Raw genomic sequence first — 21610 nt, 5'->3', positions numbered from 1 at the left:
ACACATTCTCCTTTAACGTACCCCACAGAAAGAAGTCCAGAGGTGTAAGATCAGGAGAACGGGCTGGCCAATTTATGCGTCCTCCACGTCCTATGAACGCCCGTCGAACGTGTACCTCACCACTCATGGTAATGTACAGGTGCGTCAGTGAAAAAGACCAACAAAAAGGTGTTAGCATGTGGACGTAATGTGCTGTTCCAGTCTCTTCTGTACCTAAAATTCTGTACAAAAAATTCTGCTAACACAATGTTTTCAAAAATTCATTATATGTTTGTATAGATGCCTTTGCTACAGTATCACAGAATTCAGTATCAGTGCCTGAGACCAGTTTCTCCAAAGAAACATAACTTTCTTTTTTAGGGTTGTACTGAGCCCGATTTAGAGCCGCTAAAAATAGGTGCCTCTGCCGTTCTCTAAATTCACGACATGTCAGTATTTTTGAAGAGGCAGCAATCTGTTCATGCGGAACCTTCATGACGTTATGTACAAAATGGAATCTTGAAAGTAAAGATTTTTGACTTATAATCCAGAGCCTGGGTGTTTAAAGCAACATTTTCTTTAATTCCTCATCACTGAACCCCATTTCTTCCTTAATCGCAAATGTACTCTCCTTCACTTTGTGCAAGTTGTACGTGATTAATTTTGGCTGTTTCTGAGCAAGCATGCGTAGTTCTGATCCACTCAAATTATACGTCTTCTGGAAGTGGCCAAGTCGACGATCAATTCTTTTGGTGCTAAACATAAGCCAATATGGATTTGTAGTTACTATTCTGGCTATGCCATCAGCAGTAAATTTTTTATACTGCAGATAATTTAGTCTTGTTGACAAATCGTCAAGATTTTCTTTAAATATGTATGGATTCTTTGTCATGAATGCACCAAGTGCATCTGGTACCTAAGGTCCCTACGTAATTCGGTGCTCTCCGATACACACGATCGAACAGCGGAGGATTGGTACTCAAGCGTCAACTTTAGGTTACAATATCTCCAGATGTAATTAACATTTTACAATGCAATAAACGGCGCTGATTAAGTATTTGTTTATATGTTCAGATGTGCTAACAAAACTAACGGGGTTTCATTTAAAAAAACGTAGGCTTTTGTTAAAAAACATACTTCCGTGCATTTTTTTATGGTTTGTATTAACCAATTACACTAGCCCCTCTCCTCACGTTCGGTCTGTGGAATGGATTCGTCAGTATTTGATGTGGTTTACGAAATATATCCAGCGGTAACGTTAGGTGACTCACCCTGTATACCTGTTATCCGGCGACATAATTGAGGTAAGAATTTTCAGTTTATTAAGAATGACTTTTCAGGGCCATGACGCAGCATTGCTGACGTCCAGATTTACCACTTTAGATTCACAATCAATTAATTATTGAAAGCTTATTTATGAGTCACAATTTTATTGAGTGATTAGTCACATTTTTATTCCGAGGTAACGGAAAGAATTTATCTGTTGGGAGGTTACAGGCTCCGAGCACTATGGGACTTAACTTCTGAGGTCATCTGTCCCCTAGAACTTAGAACTACTTAAACCTAAGTAACCTAAGGACATCACACACATCCATGCCCCAGGCAGGATTCGAACCTGCGGCCGCAGCAGCCACATGGTTCCAGACTGAAGCGCCTAGAATCGCTAGGCCACAGCGGCCGGCTCTTACTGTTTATGCCAGGTTATTGTCACATATTCTGGCTTTCGTGACAGGAAAAATGCTGATAGTAAAATTTTATTACAGCAAAAGTTTCGAACCGGTACCTTCGAATTGAGAGCCAGTGCACTAGACTACGTTGGTGGCTATGGCTTTATTTACCTAGGTATAACTGAAACATACTGGTTTACGTAAATCTTCATGGCACACATGAAAATTGAGGAAGGTGATGTGAACTTCGCAGGAGCGCATGCAAATTACACAATGTTTGTCGTGGTTTGGAGAGAAACACAACCGTAAATTTACGTTGTGTGGCCAAATTGACTATTCAGAGTTAATTTTATTATTTTCTTTTACATTATCGATATCTGGACATCCAGTACCATCATCAGATGACAAGAAAATTGATCAATTCTTAGCACTGTATATCTTCAATTCTGAGTTATATTTTGTAATGGAACAGGGTATCCTATATTCAATAATGTGAAATAAAATAATGAAGTCCATGAAGTGCAGTCTGAGGAACCAGTGAAATCAGTCTTTAACCTAAAGAATGAAATCTGTTGTTTTCAGAAATCTCAAATCTTAAATATGATATCCACATTTCGTCCTACTTCCGGAATGCTGAACACAGATAATGTTAATAAGGACTGATCTTGAAATCATGTAGCCAACCCTAGGTTCTTTTGTCGGTGCACCATTATGTTGATCAACCATACGAAACAATAGATGAGCCTTGTATCCTCTGCTACCAGAAAAGAAGGGGAAATAACAGATTTTGGTTCAAATGGCTCTGAGCACTATGGGACTTAACATCTATGGTCATCAGTCCCCTAGAATTTAGAACTACTTAAACCTAACTAACCTAAGGACAGCACACAACACCTAGCCATCACGAGGCAGAGAAAATCCCTGACCCCGCCGGGAATCGAACTCGGGAACCCGGGCGTGGGAAGCGAGAACGCTACCGCACGACCACGAGATGCGGGCAACAGATTTTGTTTTCCTCCTGTCGGTGACAAAAGAAAATAAATCAACAGCGGAGATATCAGTTCTTCAGGCGACCCCTTAATAGATATAAAAAGAATACGAACGAAATAAGATGATAAGGCAGACACTACATTACAGTCAGGAAAGAAAGCAAAGCGTGTCATGTTCAATTACCCGTCTATCCGTGGTACCATGCTGACCAAACCTGACTGGTGATAGACTAAGTCAGCACGTAATTCAGAAAATTTACAGAGCAAAGAAAGTAAAGAATTAACGAACCACCAAAAAATTGTGGGGGAGTATACGAATATGCGAAACATTACAGAGAAAATTTCTCAACTACCGCGAGGAAACACAGCGGCGGTCGGCTCGAATCGATTTTTTAAGATCGAAGACCTTAGCTTTGGACTTGACGCGCTGTTCCACGATCAACGCGCGAGGGGACTAAGGCGGTCGGGTGTACTAAAGCGCCACCGCGACAGCGCTAGGCAGAGAATACGACCGTCAGGAATTATGCAGTGAGTCTGGAAGCGAGTGATGGACCGACACGACAATGCATAGATGGGCAGTGGTCGCGTAGTGTGGGGCAGTAATTTGGTTGGGGAGTTTGTAACGCCGGAAATACATATCCTCCTATTTCCATCTATTGTACTATAAATTTTTTTCCTTATTTTGTTACCTGAAGACATGACGTTTCTGTGTCTTTGTATATTGTAATTGTTTTACTGTCGATGTATAATTGGTTTGTCTTGTAAATACTATTTGTATTTTTACGCTGGGTCTTGCCTAGGGAATACTATGCTATCGAACGAATACATCGAAAGGTCGTGTGGAGAACCAAAGTGTTTAGCATCTTTGGTAGTGTTAACTCTGCCGCATGGAGCTCGGGCAGAGGGAGTCTGGCTGGAGTAGGGCGGTGGAGCAGGTGTGTTGTGTGACGCTCCCGCTTTCGGGGTTTGGCAGCATGTAATTGCGCTCGACTTGCTACGATAGTTTCTGACACGGTGCCGCGGACGGGAAGCATTAGCTGGCGCACATCAAGAGCCCGTTTCGTCTGGTGACCGTGTCGAGAAGAAGGCGCGCCAACATCCAGCTTCTGCAACAGCGACGGCCGACAATGAGTGACTGTCGCCACCTCCTCGACCGACGGCTTCAAACCTTCAATCAACCAACAAGGAAGACTGGAAACACGTAAAGTTTTAGAACTGTATGGCAGACCTCAGCTTTTAAAATTGTTGCATCACAAAATCACAGCAACTTAGCATGAACCTTTGTTGCTCATTGTCCCAACTGCATTACCAAGCAGGATCCCTTCCTTTTCTGGAATGAACCCGAGTGTCGTTGAAATTCGTACGCCAGCATTAAAGTAATATCATTCCATTTCACTGCTTTAATTTCAAAGTTCAGTTAAAGTATTCATAGCTGGCTACAATATTTAGATTACACAAGCACAAATTATGAGTGCGAGTTTTGTTACCATATTTTAGCTTACCTGTGACTGCAGCTCAGCTTGTTACATACTAAATTTTTCTATTGTTAATTGTTCAGAATCATTTAATTCCAAGTTCAAAGTTAAATCTCTTATTTCTAAATTGCGTAGATTCAAGTAGCTTTTGAAATGATTGTTGAGGTAGCCCAAGACTGACAGTATTTTACTGAATTTCGATGTGCTTCAGAAACAAAGCTCACTATTAATTTCAGTCACTAAATTAACTTTCAATTTTCCGGTTTTATTAATTCTTTTGCTAAATTAAGTCAGAGTGTAGCGAAATATATTACTTCTGACAAACTTTCAGTTTTCACACTACACTTGTCAACCTTCAGTTGCCATGCTTCTAGTGCTAAATATATGTGCAATAACCTTTCTTTTTCCGTTACTATAGTAATTGTCCATAGGACTGGCAACCGTAATTTTCCCCGAATCCCAAATATCTAATTGCCGCTAGTTAATTGTTAACGTAACGGCCGCACATTTACTTTCTTTATTAACTTTACCCCTTTTCAAAATTAATTTCCACCAGTTTCATTTGCATTTTTCCTTTCATTTGGATGTAACCCTTTCCTCCCTCTTTACCGACAGATTAACTTAGGTGATGATTGCTTTTCCCAAATTTCCGTTAGGTACACGCGGTTTAATTTTTCACGGTCATTAAGGTCGATAAGTGAGGCGGAGGTTACAAGTTCTGCAAAGGAAATTTTCTGCTGAGAAAGTCCCTGAGGTTCTTGGATTCCATTATTTCGCTTGTATAAGGACGCTGTCAAAAGAGAGGTTTGGAACAACACCAGTTTAACTGTACCATTGTCATTACCCCTGCTGAGGACTTCTGTTTAAAGCTCATAATGGTGTTGGCCGTTCATTCCTAGCTAACTCGTCATCGTGCTTGCATTGTCGTGACTTATCCACTGATGTTAGCGTTGCTGATCTGCTTCCTGTGTCTGTGAGCCGTTCGGATTAGCGGTCAACCCGAAGCAAACTTGAGTTGCGTCTACGGACGCTAAACTCACATTTGTTTGGCAACTGGCTGCGATCCCTTGAAGTAGTTTAAATTTTTTTCTGCGTTAACAGAGTTGTGCTTGATTGTACTTACTAGTTCTGAAGGTTCGAGATAAAGTGTTGTTGGAAGTTATCTTTTTATACAGGGTGGATATCAATAAAAACGGCAGACCGCAGGGACAGATTCCTGACTAGAAATGGAGGAAAGAAGCTCCTATGAACATGTGTCCGAAAATGCATTGTTGCCACGGTAGATGGCGCCGACGAATGACAGTTCCTCTGACCACGTGTTGTGTGTTCCCTGGGCGTAGCAGGCTGTGTAATTGACGCAACGTACAATAAACAGTGGAATAGTGTTGTATTCATGTCGGGAAGAAGACGAGATTGTGTCTGTGTACGGCCAAGCAGACGCAAACGGTTGAGAGCACGGCTATACCGAAAGAAGTACTCTGGCAGACACCAACCCCCTCACACAGAATTTCAAGCCCTTTTTTGGGCGTTTGTGTGCTCGAGGGTCCTTTCAGACTGACTAAAGTGCGGGAATGCTGCAGATTGTGCGCACACCAGATTTGGAGGACCGGGTTCTACGGGATACTGAGACAAATCCTAGTACAAGCTCCAGGCAAACTACCCGCCAACATGGTGTAAACCAAAGTATGATTACGTGTATTTTGAGTGACAACCACTGCTATCCCTATCATCTGAAGTCCCATAGAGGACACTCTGAACATATGTTGCGACATGAATGCGCTGCACCTCTGTACTGTGTTTCGGGACGATTTGTTGTCGTTGCGCACACAGCGTCCATTTCTGGAGACGCGTTCGTAGGACCCTTCTTCCTCCATTTCTACTCAGGAATACGATCCTGCTGTTGATCGGTTTTACTAATATTCATACTGTAATCAGTTGGTATGTTGTAGAGACCCGTTCGCTGTCTGTGTATAATACGAGGGTTGTTCGGAAAGTAAGGAACGATCGGTAGCGAACTGGAAACCACAGTGAAAAGCAGAAACATTTTATTTGCAAGAGTTAGCTACACCTTCCTGCTACTTCTCTACATAGTCGCCGCTGCGACTTAGACATTTTTCGTAGCGTTATACCAAATTTCCAACACCATCGTCATAGAATTCAGCAGCCTGCGCTTTCTGATAATTCTCAGCGCTGGTCTATAGCGCGTAGTCTGCACCCAAGTGTTGTCTTCGTATTCAGCGTTTCATGTGAACAGAGATGATACTCAGGACGAGCCAACTAGGTCTGTGTTGTGGGTGATCGAACACTTCCCATCGAAAAGGCTGCAGGAGCGTCTTCACTGCCCCTGCAGAGTGCGGCTGAGAATTGCCATGAAGGAAGAAGTGCGGGCCGGCCGCTGTGGCCGAGCGGTTCTAGGTGCTTTTGTCCGGAACGGCACTGCTTCTAGCGGCGGTCGCGACTTCGAATCCTGCCTCGGGGATGGATGTATGTGATGTCCTTAGGTTTATTAGGTTTAAGTAGTGCTAAGTCTAGGGGACTGATGACCTCAGATGTTAAGTACCGTAGTGCTTAGAGCCATTTGAACCAAAGAAGTGCGTGACTGTTGTGGCAGGTGGGCTGCATTCACTAAGACAAAGCCTCTCAGTGGGCCCTCCTACTTGGCGGGAGACATTGTTGTTCCAGGCACCTTTACTCGCTCACAGTGCGCTCACAACTGAAAAGAGCGTCTTGATGCGATCGATGGGCATACCAGAGACACTGCCCAAAACGCCTGTGAAAAGCATCGTCGGATTTTCACAGTGGATTCCATTTCGCCACCGATCGTTCCTCACTTTCCGAATAGCTCTCGTAGCAATTTCCGTGTTCTGTAATACCAAGAAAAGTTGAAGTCATAGTTTATCAGTGTCAAACCCGTTGCCTTTGAGACATGACGACTGATGTAGTACTAGCGAGAAGGATTTTGCACTCTATTCCGTAGAGGCTGTTACTGGTTTCGATTATTTGTTTAACTTTCAAAAGTTATTCAAAATACAAAAGTTTGGTGTAGTGCAACATGTACCTAATCTGTCAGATTTTAAGTCATTAGGGGTTAAATTTCTTCATTTTTATAAATTGATTGAGTTTAACGTAGTGATTAGAGATTTGTTTTGAAATTTTACTCTATGAGCGCTGGTTATTGAAACATGCTTCTTTAGAGTTGCTGTAACAAAATATCACTTAAATCTTCACTCTGCCTCTGATCATCCTGGACTTTATTAAATACGATGCATGTACGGTGGAGTAAGTGAGTCGGCCGGGGTGGCCGAGCGGTTTTAGGCGCTACAGTCTGGAACCGCGCGACCGCTACGGTCGCAGGATCGAATCCTGCCTCGGGCATGGATGTGTGTATGATGTCCTTAGGTTAGTTAGGTTTAAGTAGTTCTAAGTTCTAGGGCAGTGATGACCTCAGAAGTTAAGTCCCATAGTGCTCAGAGCCATTTGAACCACTTTTGGAGTCAGTGAAAGTCTGAGATGTACAACATTCAGGAATTTTTTTTTCCTTAAAGGTTGTTTTACTTGTAGTCTATCTGGTTTAAAAGAAGAAATATTTATTATCTTGTTAAAAAAATGTAGGATTTCGCGACAAAGTTATGTCATTAATTTTTTAGTTCTGCTAGAGGCCTATTGAAAGCGATACCACTTAAATATAGCACTCTTTGAGCGATTTTGTCATATGACGACATGATGGAGACCGTAGCTGTTGTCTGAAGACAAATGTTGATGGTGTTAGGACAGCAACCAGCCACAAATTTACTTTCAGTTCCTTTATTTAAAGGATACCGTTACCGGTTTCCAATCGTTGTGATTCATCCTCAGACGGTTCACACGCAAAAAAAAAAAAAAAAAAAACAAAAACAAAAAAAAAAAAAAAACACCACATGCCATAAAGAAAGCGTGTAAACCGCCTGAGGATGAATCACAACGATTCGAAACCGGTAACGGTATCCTTTAAATAAAGGAACTGAAAGTAAATTTCTGGCTGGTTGCTGTCCTAACTCCATCAACATAGCACTCCTTTCTGTACAATGTTTAAGGAAGATATATCCAAGTGAAAATCGTGTTGTATACACTGAATTAATCTTGTAGTTTCTTCACAGTGAGCTGATATTATCAGCGCCTCAACAACAGTCTAGACGAACATCTCAAGCTCTTTCCGTAGATCTACTCGAGCGTTCTTTACTCGGATAAAGACGTTGTTGGTGAGTGCACAGAGTTGCCGATACTGCCAGAAAATACCATCTTTCGTGACGGAGTAGGAAAATTGGTCGTAAGAAAAGCATTGCTTTGAGTTCACATTTGATTGTTAGGTCAGTATCTGTTCCCGTTGCCGAGTCCCGGTAGGCCCCGTAATTTCTCAGAGCTCTCAACGGCCTCGTTGTTGCCCCGTCGCTGGAGTCTGGCCGCTATCGACAGCGCGCCGCCTCCTTTATTCCAGATTCGGCAGAATCCCTCTCCGGAGAGCTCCCCTGCCCATAAGCGCAGCAAATAACGACCCGGCCCGGCTCGGCTCGGTTCGCCTCGGCAGCAGCTGCACATCCAAATGCGGCGCCGCGATCCGCTCCGCTCTTTCCTCGTCGCGACGGGCACTAGCGAACGTGCTACGCGTCTCCGCCGGTGAGCGGAAGAGGACTTGGCAGGCACCCAGTGCCGATGTAATTGCCTCTCTGCAGAACAAATGTCAAGGGGGCTTCGGGACACTCAGATTAGTTTTCTTTCCATCCGCGGCGCCGGCGTCCGCCTCCGGAGGCCAACAAACTTGTCCGCCTCCCCGTGCGCTGGCGGCGGGCGTTGCCTGCCGCTCCTCGTCGCTCCGCGACGGCGCACAGATATGACGCCCTTTCGACACCGAAGAAGCTTCTCGAAGATTCAGCTTGAGGTCTTTCCCACTTTATTCATAAGGATGACATTTTTGATACTTCTCAATTTTCCATTCGTTACGCGTACCATTTGATTGGTTGACACACAATTCTACCGAGAAATTGTTATCAGTGATTACGTTATAGAACAAGTCTCTCGAATTTCTTACGTAAGATGTGGTATAAGTTTCGATTTTAACTCTATAGTACTACAGAGAGATAAGATGTTGTTTAACATTGTTACCAACGATCTTGAAAAGTTCTTGACCGACGTACATTAAATTTTCACACGATTCACCTCGAAAAGTTGTGAACGAGTTTATATCATGTTGTGTACATAGTTCCGCGTAGTCAGCGCATACACAACTATCCCACTAGAGCGCGCCCCGCTAAGCACAATAGCGCAGGCGCTGCCATAGAGACGGACCAAATTCTGCTTCCGCCGATCAGCGTATTAATATGTAACGCAGCCAATGAGATTGCTGCTAACGTAGAACCTTTCGTCCTCGCGGATCACACTCGCGCAGTGATACATGAACGCGCGAGGTATTATAACGAGTGTACAGACCTCCAATTAGTCAGTCTGTATTAGTCTGCATTTGTCTGCACCAGTCTGTACGAGTTCTACATTTGTCTGTACCAGTCTATAGTCAAGTTTCAGTCTGCGCCTAATAAGATTACCATATTCCTGTACATAACCATGAAGATAAATGTATAGACACTTGTCAAGTACCAGAGATATGTGTGAGAATAAGATTAACGTACCAATACCAAAGTAACTTCAGATTGTCAATTGTAAATAGCATCCAGAACCAAGATAAGTAATTTTTATGCTTGTTATTCTTTTAATAAATGTGTGTGAAAATTAATCAAGTTCTGTTTAAAGTTGGTGACCGTCAAACTGCTACTCTAAGCGTGCAAGTGGCATTTCTATCGTTTGACCTAACGGCACAAGATAAACACGCCACGATAAGATCACGAGACATATTGCTGACACTCGCCTACTTCGTTAGAGCGACAAGTCAAATAATCTGATGGTGTGTGTACCGAAGGTCTTACAGTACACACACCACGTGTCAAGTTTGTACACGATGTTCTAATAAACACTCGGATGGACGTAGACTATACAGGGTTGTCCATCGATAGTGACCGGGCCAAATGTCTTACGAAATAGGCATCAAACGAAAAAACTACAAAGAACGAAACTCGTCTGGCTTGAAGGGGGAAACCAGACGGCGCTATGGTTGGCCCGCTAGATAGAGCTGCCATAGGTCAAACGGATATCAACTGCGTTTTTTAAAATAGGAGCCCCCATTTCTCATTACATATTCGTGTAGTACGTAAATAAATATGAATGTTGTAGTTGGACCACTTTTTTCGCTTTGTGATAGATGGCGCTGTAATAGTCACAAATGTATAAGTACGTCGTATCACGTAACAGTCCGCCAGTGCGGACGGTATTTGCTTCGTGATACATTACCCGTGTTAAAATGGACCGTTTACCAATTGCGGAAAGGGACGATATCGTGTTGATATATGGCTATTTTGATCAAAATTCCCAATGGGCGTGTGCTATGTATGCTGCTCGGTATCCTGGGCGACAGCATCCAAGTGTCCGGACCGTTCGCCGGATAGTTACGTTATTTACGGAAGCAGGAAGTGTTCAGCCACATGTGAAACGTCATCCACGACCTGTGCGACCTGTAACAAATGATGATGTCCAAGTAAGTTTTTTAGCTGCTGTCGCGGGTAATCCGCACACCAGTAGCTGACAAATTGCCTGAGAATCGGGAATCTCAAAAACGTCGGTGTTGAGAATGCTACACCAACATCGATTGCACCCGTACCATATTTCTATGCACCAGGAATTGCATGGCGACGACTTTGAACGTCGTGTACAGTTCTGCCACTGGGCATAAGAGAAATTACGGGTCGATGACAGATTTTTCGTACGCGTTCTATTTAGCGACGAAGCGTCATTCACCAACAGCGGTAACGTATTCCGGCATAATATGCACTATTGGGCAACGGAAAATCCACGATGGCTGCGACAAGTGGAAAATCAGTGACTTTGGCGGGTTAACGTATAGTGAGGCATTATGGGAGGAAGGATAATTGGCCCCCATTTTATCGATGGCAATCTAAATGGTGCAATGTATGCTAATGTATGCTAAAACATGCTAATTTCCTACGTTACTACAAGATGTCTCACTTCATGACAGAATGGCAATGGACTTCCAACATGATGGATGTCCGGCACATAGCTCGAGTGCGATTGAAGCGGTAATGAATAGCATATTTCATGACAAGTCGATTGGTCGTTGAAGCGCCATACCATGGCCCGCACGTTGACCGGATCTGACGTCCCCGGATTTCTTTCTGTGGGGAAAGTTGAAGGATATTTACTGTCGTGGTCCACCGACAACGCCTGACAACATGCGTGAGCGCATCGTCAAAGCATGTGCCAGCATTAGGAATGGCGAACTACTCGCTGTTGAGAGGAATATCGTTACACGTATTTCCAAATGCGTTGAAGTTGGCGGACATCATTTTGAGCATTTATTGCATTAATGTGGCATTTACAGGGAACAGCATGCGTTCTCAGAAATGAGAAGTTCACAAAGGTACATGTATCACATTGGAACAATCGAAATAAATTTTTTTTCCCTTTATTGTATTCCAATTCCCTATCGGGGCGGACTGGCAGCAGCATATGCGCTGCTCTTCAGCCGAAAGATATAGAACAAACAGTAGAAGACATTTAAAAATATACAAAAGGAGAAAACATGGTGAACATAGATATAAAAGAGGGGGAACATCATGGAAGACAATAGAAAAAAAAGGGCGACTGTAAAATGGAGATAAAAACCGTAAAAAAGTAGTGCACACAAAAAACCACACACTGGGACAGTTAAAAGAGCACAAGGCACAGTATGACCAGAGCATAAAAGTATTGACGGATGGCGTAGCACATAACAAACACTGACAGTGACACTAAGTACAAGGCCAGCACACAATTAAAATAACACCTCTCGACACACAGGAGAAACACCACTGAACACAACACTGCCGTGGCACACTGACGATGATCAAAATGGAGGATCTACCAGGCGCAAGGAGATGAGAGACCGGAAGAAGGGAGGGAGGGAGGGGAAGAGAGGGGGGAGACGGGCGGGGGGAGCGCCAAAGAGGGCCAGGTAGGGAGGGATGTGGGAAGGAAAGAGGCAAGGATGGGATGCAGGGTCTCAGGGGGGGGGAGGGAGGAAAATCCGTTATGGGAGGAGGGAAGAGGAAAAAGAGGCCCTGGGGAGGGGGGAAACAAGGCCAGGTTATAGTTGGAAGGAAGGGTAGACGTCACGGTGAAGTTCGTCATCCGGGAGGGGGAGGCACTGGAAATTGCCCTGATGAAGGAGATGGAGGGTGTGCAGGTGGAGAGAGGGAGGGATACAGCGATAGAGGCACGGCAATGGGTGGGGGGTGGAGAGGAAGGAGGAAACCAGAGGGTGGGGGGGATCAAGCCTGCGGACAATGTAAAGCGTGCGGAGATGTTGGAGGAACAGGAGGAGGTGGGGGAAGGGGATGAGTTCATACAGTCCCATGTGGGGGATGGAAGGCAGATACAGCAGGAAAGGTGGAGCACATGGCGTTCGAGGATTTGGAGGGCCTTGTAAAAGTAGGTGGGTATGGAGATCCAGGCAACACTGACATAACAGAGGATATGATGAATAAGGGATTTGTAGGTGTGGAGGATGGTAGAAGGATGTCAGGCCAGACAGGCCAGACAGGAGTTTCATAAGGTGGAGGTGGGAGTGGGCTTTCTGCTGGATGGTCTGTAGGTGAGGGGTCCAGGTGAGGTGACAGTCGAGGGTGAGGCCATGGTATTTCAGGGTGGGGGTGAGCTGGATGGGATGACCATAAAGGGTGAGGTAGAAATCATGGAGACAAAAGGAGTGGGTGGTGCGACCTATGATGATTGCCTGGGTTTTGGAGGGGTTGAGATGGAGGAACCACTGGTTACACCAAGTGGTGAACTGGGTAAGGTGGGTTTGGAGGGTACATTGGCACCGTTGAAGGGTATGGTAGAGAGCCAGGAAGGCGGTGTCATCAGCATATTGGAGAAGGTGGGCAGGTGGGGGTGGCTTAGGCATATCAGCCTTAAACAAGAGATAAAGGAGAGGGGAGAGGACAGAGCCCTGGGGGACACCAGCAGTGGATTGGTGTTGTGGAGGGTGACATAGGAAGGATGGTGTGAGAGGAAGGAAGTGACTAGCTGGGCCAATTGATAGACAGGGCATAGTTTTGGAGTTTAAAGAGGAGACCAGGATGTCATACACGGTCATAGTCATTTTGGAGATCAAGGGAAACAAAAATGGCGGAGTGAGAGGAGTTGAGCTGGAGGGACAGAAGGTGAACGAGGTTAAGGGGTTGGTCTTCAGTGGAGAAGGAGGGTTGGAAGCCACACTGGGTAAGGGGGAGGAGGTGGTGTTTAGTAAGTGCTGATGTATACGGTGGGAGAGGATCAATTTGAAGACCTTACTGAAGATGGAGGTGAGGCAGATGGGACGATAGGAAGAAGCAGCAGAAGGGGGTTTGTTGGGTTTGAGGAATAAGAGGACACAGGAGGTCTTCCACAGGTCAGGGTAGAAGCCGGTAGAGAGGATGATGTTATAGAGATGGGCGAGGACAGTCAGGAAGGAATAGGGGCTTTCTCGAAAGTGATGGTAGGTGACACAGTCGTGACCAATGGCTGTCTTGCTTTGGACCGGAGGATATGTTTAATGTCTTGTGCTGTGATGGGAATGTTTATGTCGGAGGGAGGCAACTGCCCCAAGTACTAGGAGCAAGTGGAGTGACTGAGGTATCGGCACATTCCATGAAGGTGGGGAAAAAGAGAATAATCAAAGTAGGGATCATCTGGGATGGAGAAGACCTTGGAAAGGTGGGAAGCGAAGTGGTTGGCTTTACTGAGGTTGTCAGGAAGGGGGCGATCGTTATGGAGAAGGGGGTAGTGGGGAGCAGAAAGGGAACCAGTAAGGCGATGGAAGGCGGACCAGTACTTGGAGGAGCTGATAGGGAGAGTGGCATTGAGTCATGTGCAGGTCTGGCGCCAGTCTCGGCGTTTCGTTGCTGTAATAAGGTTCCGCATGTCTCGCTGTATTTGCTGGTGGCGTTGGAGTGTATTCCTGTCACGAGTGCGCAGGAAGGAGTGATAGAGGCGGCGGGATTCATGGAGGAGGAGGACAGCCCATGGAGGGAGAGTGGGACGGTGGGGGTGGATGGTTTCAGTAGGAACATGACCCTATATGGCGTCAGTAATTACCTTCTGAAGGAAGGACAAGGCGTGGATGATGTCATTAGGGGGCGATAGGTAAGAGGGTGGCTTTCGACCTGGGTGGCGATGGATTCCCGGTAGGCATCCCAGTTGGCACGGCGATAGTCATGGACGACCTTGGGAGGTGGTGCAGGGTGGGGAGCCAGAGCGGTGCGGTGAGCGGACTTTATGGTGAGAAGGACGGGTAGGTGATTGCTACCTGTGGGGTCAAGGATGGCGATGGTGATATGCCCAAGGAGGTTGGCAGAGGCAATGGCAACACCTGGGGTCGGGTGTGCTGGGGAAGGGGAACAAGGTCACCTTGGATTCTGGAGAGGAACTGATATCACCGCCAAAGGGCGGCAGGAGTGCGGCTATGGATTTTGAGGTCGGCAGCAATCACATAGGTGGAGAAGGTGTGGTCAATGTGCGAGATGAAGTCGTAAGAAAGAGGAGCATAGATGGTGGCACAGATAATGGTGAGGGAGGGGAAGAAGACGCTGAGGATAAAGAGTTCAGTTGGGTGATTGAGGAGCGGTTGTGGCCAGATGCAGATATGCTTAAGGTGGCCAATTGCGACTCCACCCTGCACACAAGGACCAGGAGCGTCAGTGCGGTGGAGGATATAGGGAGAGGTGTGGATAGAATGGTGGAGCTGGAGAAAGGTTTCGTTCAAGAGGAAGTTGTCGACGTGGTGGTGGGAGAGGGTGTGCATGAGTAGGTATTTGTTGGAGTGGAAGAAGTGAATGTTCTGCAAGAGTACGTGATACTCATGCTGTGCCATGATGGGAAGAGAGTGGGAAAGAGAGGGAAGGGAAGTGGCTTAAACTAGGGTGTTGAGGCAGGTGAAGGTGAAGTGGGCTCGGTTGTGGGAGTAAAGTGGCAAAGGTGTTCAGGTGGAAAACGGAGTGAGCGGCAAAGGAGATTTGTTGGAAGGTGTGGGGGTGCTGAAAAGGCTGAATGTTTTGGAGTACAACGGTAAGGAACCGGATGATGTCCTCGGCTGTGGGGGAGGGGGGGGGTGGATGGAGGGAATTGTTGGGGTGGAGAGGGGGATCAATGGGACAGACAGGGACTGTAAGCTCAGGAGTGGCTGGAGGGGGTTTGGCTTTACAGTTGTGGGAGTAGGTGGGATGGGGGCCATTGCAGGTGTTACAGGAAGGACGAACAGTGAGGTTGGGGCAGTTCTTAAGAAAGTGGGAGGCCTTGCAATGGGGACAGGTGGGGGGGGGTGGTTTGCAGTTGGGGGTCAGGTGGTCATTGTACAGGCACTGTTGGCAGAAGTAGGATTGGGGAGGGGATTTGGAGGATTCAACAGGGTGGCAATGGTGGTATATCAGGACACCTTGGGTGAGGAGATGGTCAATGGAGGGTGCGGACTCAGAGAAGATCCGCATGAGGTAGGTGGGACCAGAGGCATTGTGGATACAGCGGCAGAGCAGATTTCCAGGGTTGGGTGGGAGTTTAGTTCTGCTGATCTAGTACCTCCCGCCGTGGAAGTCAAACACATGCCAGAACAAATGGACGTGGTCAGCCCATAGAGGGCTCCGTGTCCGCGGCTCTCCTCCTGATACATAGTTGTAAGCTAAAATTGTATACACAGAAGTGTGCTGTTCTTTTTGTTCTATGCAGTTAGTTTTAACAGATAACGGGAAAATGGTATTTACGGCTTATTGACTATATTATTAGAATACTACAAGCAGTCTAAATCGTTCGAAATTTTTTAATAGTACCAGTTCGCTTAGTAAAATTTTGCAAAACAAAGTCACTGAAGCTATTATCCGCACACAGCAGTAGAGGTCTCTCTCATAACCTGTGTGCCAATGATTCCAACCGATTTACCCCTCATTTTATGCGACTTCATTTACCAATTAAGGATTCATTTACAAGGACAATAAACAAGAATCAAGGTCAGAGAGAGGGGGGGGGGAGAAGAGGAGATGGATAGAGAGTGGGGAAAGATGAAATTGACACAGATATGAGTTAGAAGATGGACATAGAGAGAGACAGAGAGAGAGAGAGAGAGAGAGAGAGAGAGAGAGAGAGAAAAGAGAGAGACGGACGGACGGAGGGAGGGACAGAGGGACAGGGAATAGAGGGAATGGGGAGAGGAGAGGGAGTAGGGGATGTGTATACATTTCCAACACAGGTTCGAAAATTGAAAGTAAAATACTCCGATTTCAAGCTGTCTGTGGTACAATTACAAAACATTGCGTCGTAAGTCCAAATGTGTTCGCTGTTCCTGCCCTACGCTATGGAAGCGGAAGGTGCGTTACACAAAAAAAGGGCTTAATGAACTTTAAAGTTAGATATCCGTGAAAAAGCTTTTTAGATCGTTTTAAATGTGTTATCTAAAAGAAGGATGGCTGATTTTCCGTCTAATTTTTTATCATATCCCTTTTTTCTCTACTGTAACTAATTTCATGAAATTCTCCGTACATTAACTATTTTACCACTTTTTTGCTAGCGAATTTCTACCAACTCACTGACCTTTACTTCTTTTTTTACACCATCATGAAAATCTTTAATTTTATCTTTTTGTGTCCAGTTTTCGGACTTGGTTGATGCGGCCCGACGTGATTTCCTCTCCTGTGCCAACCACTTCATCTCAGAACAGCACTTGAAACGTATGACCCAATTATTTATTGGTTGAATTCCAATTTCTTTCTTCCTGTACAGTTTTTACCCTCTACATCTCCCTGTAGTAATATGGGGGTTATTCTTTGTTAACAGATATCCTTTCATTCTTTTCCTTCTTGTTGTCCTTATATTCCTTTCCTCGCCGATTCTGCGGAGATCCTACTCATTCTTACCTTATCAGTCAACATATTTTTTAACGTTCTTCTGTAGAACCACACCTCAAATGCTTTGATTCTCTTTTTTCTGGTTCTCACACAATCCATGTTTATGTTTCATACAACCCTGTACTCCAAATGTACATTCTCAGAAATTTCTTCCTCAAATAAAGGGCTATGTTTCATACTAGCAGATTTATCTTGGGCAGGCATGCCCTTTTTGCCAATGCTAATCTGCTCTAGGTGCCCTTCTTGCTCCGTCCGTCTTCGTTATTTTGCTCCCTCACAGCTTAACTTTATCTGCTTCGAGAAGCTCAGTCGTGATAGGTTCCACGCCGTTATCGTTTTTGCTACTTCTCATTATTTTCCTTTTTCTTAGATTTAATCTCACTCCATTTTATGTCATTAGACTCTTCATTCCACTCAACATACCCTGTAATCCTTCTTCACTTTCGTTTAGGTCACCTATGTCATCAGCGAATCTCATCTTTGATATCCTTTCACCTTGAATTTTAATTCCATTCTGGAATCATTCTTTTTATTTCCTTCATTGAATCTTCGATGTATAAATTGGACAATAGGGACGAAAAACTACATCCCTGACTGTCACTCTTTTTAATCCGAGCACTTCGTTCTTGGACTTCGGCTCTTATTGTTTCCTCTTGGTTCTTGTACATATTATATTTTAATCATTTTCTCTATACGTTACCCAAATTTTTCTCAGAATTTCGAACATCTGGAACCAAAATACACTGTCGGATGCCTTTTCAAGGTCTACAAACCGTACAATCATGTCATCATTTGTCTTCAGTCTTGCTTCCATTGTCAATCGCAACGTAAGAACGGGCTTTCATGTGCCTTTATCTTTCCTAAAACCAAACAAAAACCATTCGGCAATGTAAAATGGTGCAAGATGTTCGAAATTCTTAGAATGGTAATGGCTCTGAGCACTATGGGACTTAATTTCTAAGGTCATCAGTCCCCTAGAACTTAGAACTACTTAAACCTAACTAACCTAAGGACACTACACACATCCATGCCCGAGGCAGGGTTCGAACCTGCGACAGTAGCAGTCACGCGGTTCCAGACTTTAGCGCCTAGAACCGCTCGGCCACTGGGCCGGCTAGAATGGTAATGATAAGCTATAGGGAGAGACGGGCCATAAACAATCTGTACAACAGCCAAGAGTGAATAATAAGAGTGAACGACCAAGAACGAAGTGCTCGTATTAAAAAGTGTCTATGACAGGGCTGTAGCATTTCACCCCTACTGTTCAATCTGTACATTGAGGAAGCAATGATGGAATTAAAAGGAAGGTTCAGGAGTGGAATCAAAATTCAAGGTGAAAGGATATCAATGATATGATTCGCGGATGACATTGCTATCCTGACTGAAAGTGAAGAAGAACTGCATGATCTGCTGAACGGAATGGACTGTCTAATGACTACAGAATATGGATTGAGAGTAAATCGAAGAAAGAAGAAAGTAATGAGAAGCAGCTGAAATGAGAACGGTGAGACACTTAACATCAGGATCGATGGTCATGAAGTAGATGAAGTTAAGGAATTCTGCTACCTAGGTAGTAAAATAACCAATGTCGGACGGAGCAAGGAGTACATCAAAAGCAAACTAGCAATGGCGAAAAGGGCATTCGTGGCCAAGAGAAGTCTGCTAATATCAAATATCAACCTTAATTTGAGGAAGACATTTCTAAGAATGTACGTCTGGAGTACAGCATTGTATGGTAGTGAAACATCGACTGTGGGAAAACCGGAACAGAAACCAATGGAAGCATTTGACATGTGGTGATACAGACGAATGTTGAAAATTAAGTGGACTGACAAGGTAAGGAATGTGGAGGTTCTCCGCAGACTCGGAGAGGAAAGGAATATGTGGGAAACACTGATAAGGAGAAGGGACAGGATGATAGGACATCTGCTAAGACATGAGGGAATGACTTCCATGGTACTAGAGGGAGCTGTAGAGGGCAAAAACTGCAGAGGAAGACAGAGATTGGAATACATCCAGTAAATAATTGAGGACATAGTTTGCAAGTTCTACTCTGAGATGGACATAGGTTGCAAGTGCTACTCTGAGATATCGAGGTAGTATAGGACGGGAATTCGTGGCGGGCCATATCAAACCAGTCAAAGGACTGATGACCAAAAAATAAAAAAAGCCAAAGTCGACATCTATATCTACATCTACGTACATACTCCACCAGCAACAGTATGATGCGTCGGGGAGAGTGCCCTGTAATGTTACTAACGTTTCCTTTTCCGTTACACTCGAAATAGAGGGAGGGAAATACGACTATCTATATCCTTTCTTACGAGCCCTAATCTCTCTAATCTTATATTCGTGGTCCTTTCGAGAAACAATGGAATCTTCATCTAACAGATCCTCAATTTTCTTTTCTATTTTTCTGTATATTATTCTCTTCAGCAGCTTGGATCCATGAGCTGGTAAGCTGATTGTGCGATAATTCTCGCACTCGAGGCTCTTGGAATCTTCGTGACTGCATGGAAGATTTTTCCGGAAAGTCTGATGGTATATCGCCATACATTCTACACACCTACCTGAAGCCGATCGGGATTAGCCGAACGGTCTAGGGCTCTGCAGACGTGGACTGTGCGGCTGGTCCCGGCGGAGGTTGGAGTCCTCCCTCGGGCATGGGTGTGTGTGTTTGTCCTTAGGATAATTTAGGTTAAGTAGTGTGTAAGCTTAGGGGCTGATGACCTTAGCGGTTAAGTCCCATAAGATTTCACACACATTTGTACATTTAACCTACCTGAATTGTTATTTTGTTGCAGTTCCCGAAGATTTTAGAAATCCCGGAGAAATGTTATCGATCCTTTCTGCTTATTTGAACTTTAGTCTTCCAAAGTTCTTTTAAATACTGATTTTATTACTGGTTCCCCTATAGACTCCTGTTTCTTCTTCTCCCACGTCATCAGTCAAGGCCTCTCCCCGTAGAGACCTTCAATGTACTCTTTTCAGCTATTCGATCTCTACTCTGCACTTAACAGAGCAATTCCCATTATAGTAGTAATTTTACCACCTTTTCCTTTAATATTTTGATTTTCCTGGTTCATGAGCCAGTCCTTCCGACAATCACTTACTTTCGAATTTTTTCACATTTTTCGTGCAGGAAGTTTAGTTTCCCTGCAGTTCCTATTTATTTCGTTCTTAAGTGACCTGTATTTCTCTATTCCTGAACGTTTTTGTACTTCCTTCTCTCGTCGATCAACGTACATATTTCTTCTGTTGCCTATGCTTTCTTCGCAGCTGTCTTCCTTGTTTGTCTTTATCTTCTGTGATTGCCCTTTTTAGAGATGTGTACTCCTCTTCAACTGAACTGATTACGGAGCTTTTCGTTATCGCAGTATCTATAGCCTCAGAGGCCTTCAAGTGTGTTTCCTCATTCGTTAATATTTCCGTATCCCACTTCTTTGTACACTATTTCTTCCTGACTAGTCTCTTAAGTATCAGCTTACTCATCATCATTACTAAATTGTGATGTGAGTCTCTATCTGCCCCTGGGTAACCAATATCGGATTTCGGAATCACTGCCTTACCATGATGTAACATAATTGAAATTAGTATTTCTACTCTCCCATTCCTATACCAAACCCGTTAAATTTCTTATGAACCTGTAAATGACGACGTAGATATGAAGGCAAATTTACACCAAAATCAATGGTCTTAACTTCCAACGTTTTTAATGAACTCTTAAAAAATTTTAGACTGTTCATATTTCTGTTCCTATTTAATTTCAAATACTTTATATGCCACAATGTTTTTAACTTGTTTTTATTGTATTTTTATTATAATTTTTATGACTCGCAAATTTCTACTTACTGTTTTTATTATATTAGCACGAATGCGACCTAAACTCTAAAGAAGATTGTGTAATACACCCTCGTGCTTCCGAAACCACATTCTTCAGTGCCTCCATAAATACAATTTTTCATCATAATTTTACAGTTTTGAGCATTACATTTATTGTATTTTATTTTGTGCCGTACAGTGTCATCATTATAGTGATTGACATTCTGGCTTCTTTTATGAACATTCAACAAACGTCCTGGTGCTGGATGACAGCATATCAACACACTGCTACCAGTACAGTCTGCGGTGCCTTACTGCTTCATCCTTGCCCTTGCTTTTCGATAACCACACGGCCTCCTCCGGTTCGTCTTTGACTACCAGCAACCCTACTGATGACGACGTCTCTATGGAAGCTGCGTCCCTGAAAGTACGAACTAGTGCCACCAGGCTGTGATAGAATGCCATATAGCCCATTACACTGATTTTAATTTGAAATGTTTTTAGATTACATGATTATTATCAACAAACTGTTATTCTAAGCTACTATTTATATAATGTCATACGAATACATTCGTATTCTCTTTCATGTTTTATTCGTGCATTTGACAACATTTGATGTAGGTCATTTTCCATTGGCTGACCCTCATGTCATGTGCTATAAGCGCGTG

The 21610-nt window shown here is 44.2% G+C and overlaps 1 protein-coding gene across 1 annotated transcript; it reads right to left on the bottom strand.

Annotated features, from left to right (window-relative positions):
- Window positions 1-238: 238 nt before the first annotated feature.
- Window positions 239-21407, bottom strand: LOC124589453 (transcription termination factor 3, mitochondrial-like). Its single transcript, XM_047131555.1, is given in 2 exon segments — window positions 239-895; window positions 21258-21407. Coding segments are annotated over 2 exon segments (807 nt in total).
- Between the last annotated feature and the right edge of the window lie 203 nt (window positions 21408-21610).

This window comes from Schistocerca americana, chromosome 2 (assembly GCF_021461395.2).
Source record: "Schistocerca americana isolate TAMUIC-IGC-003095 chromosome 2, iqSchAmer2.1, whole genome shotgun sequence".
NCBI classification, from domain to species: Eukaryota; Metazoa; Arthropoda; class Insecta; order Orthoptera; family Acrididae; genus Schistocerca; species Schistocerca americana.
Note: the sequence above shows the minus strand (reverse complement) of the source record. Positions and strands in the feature narration are given on the sequence as shown.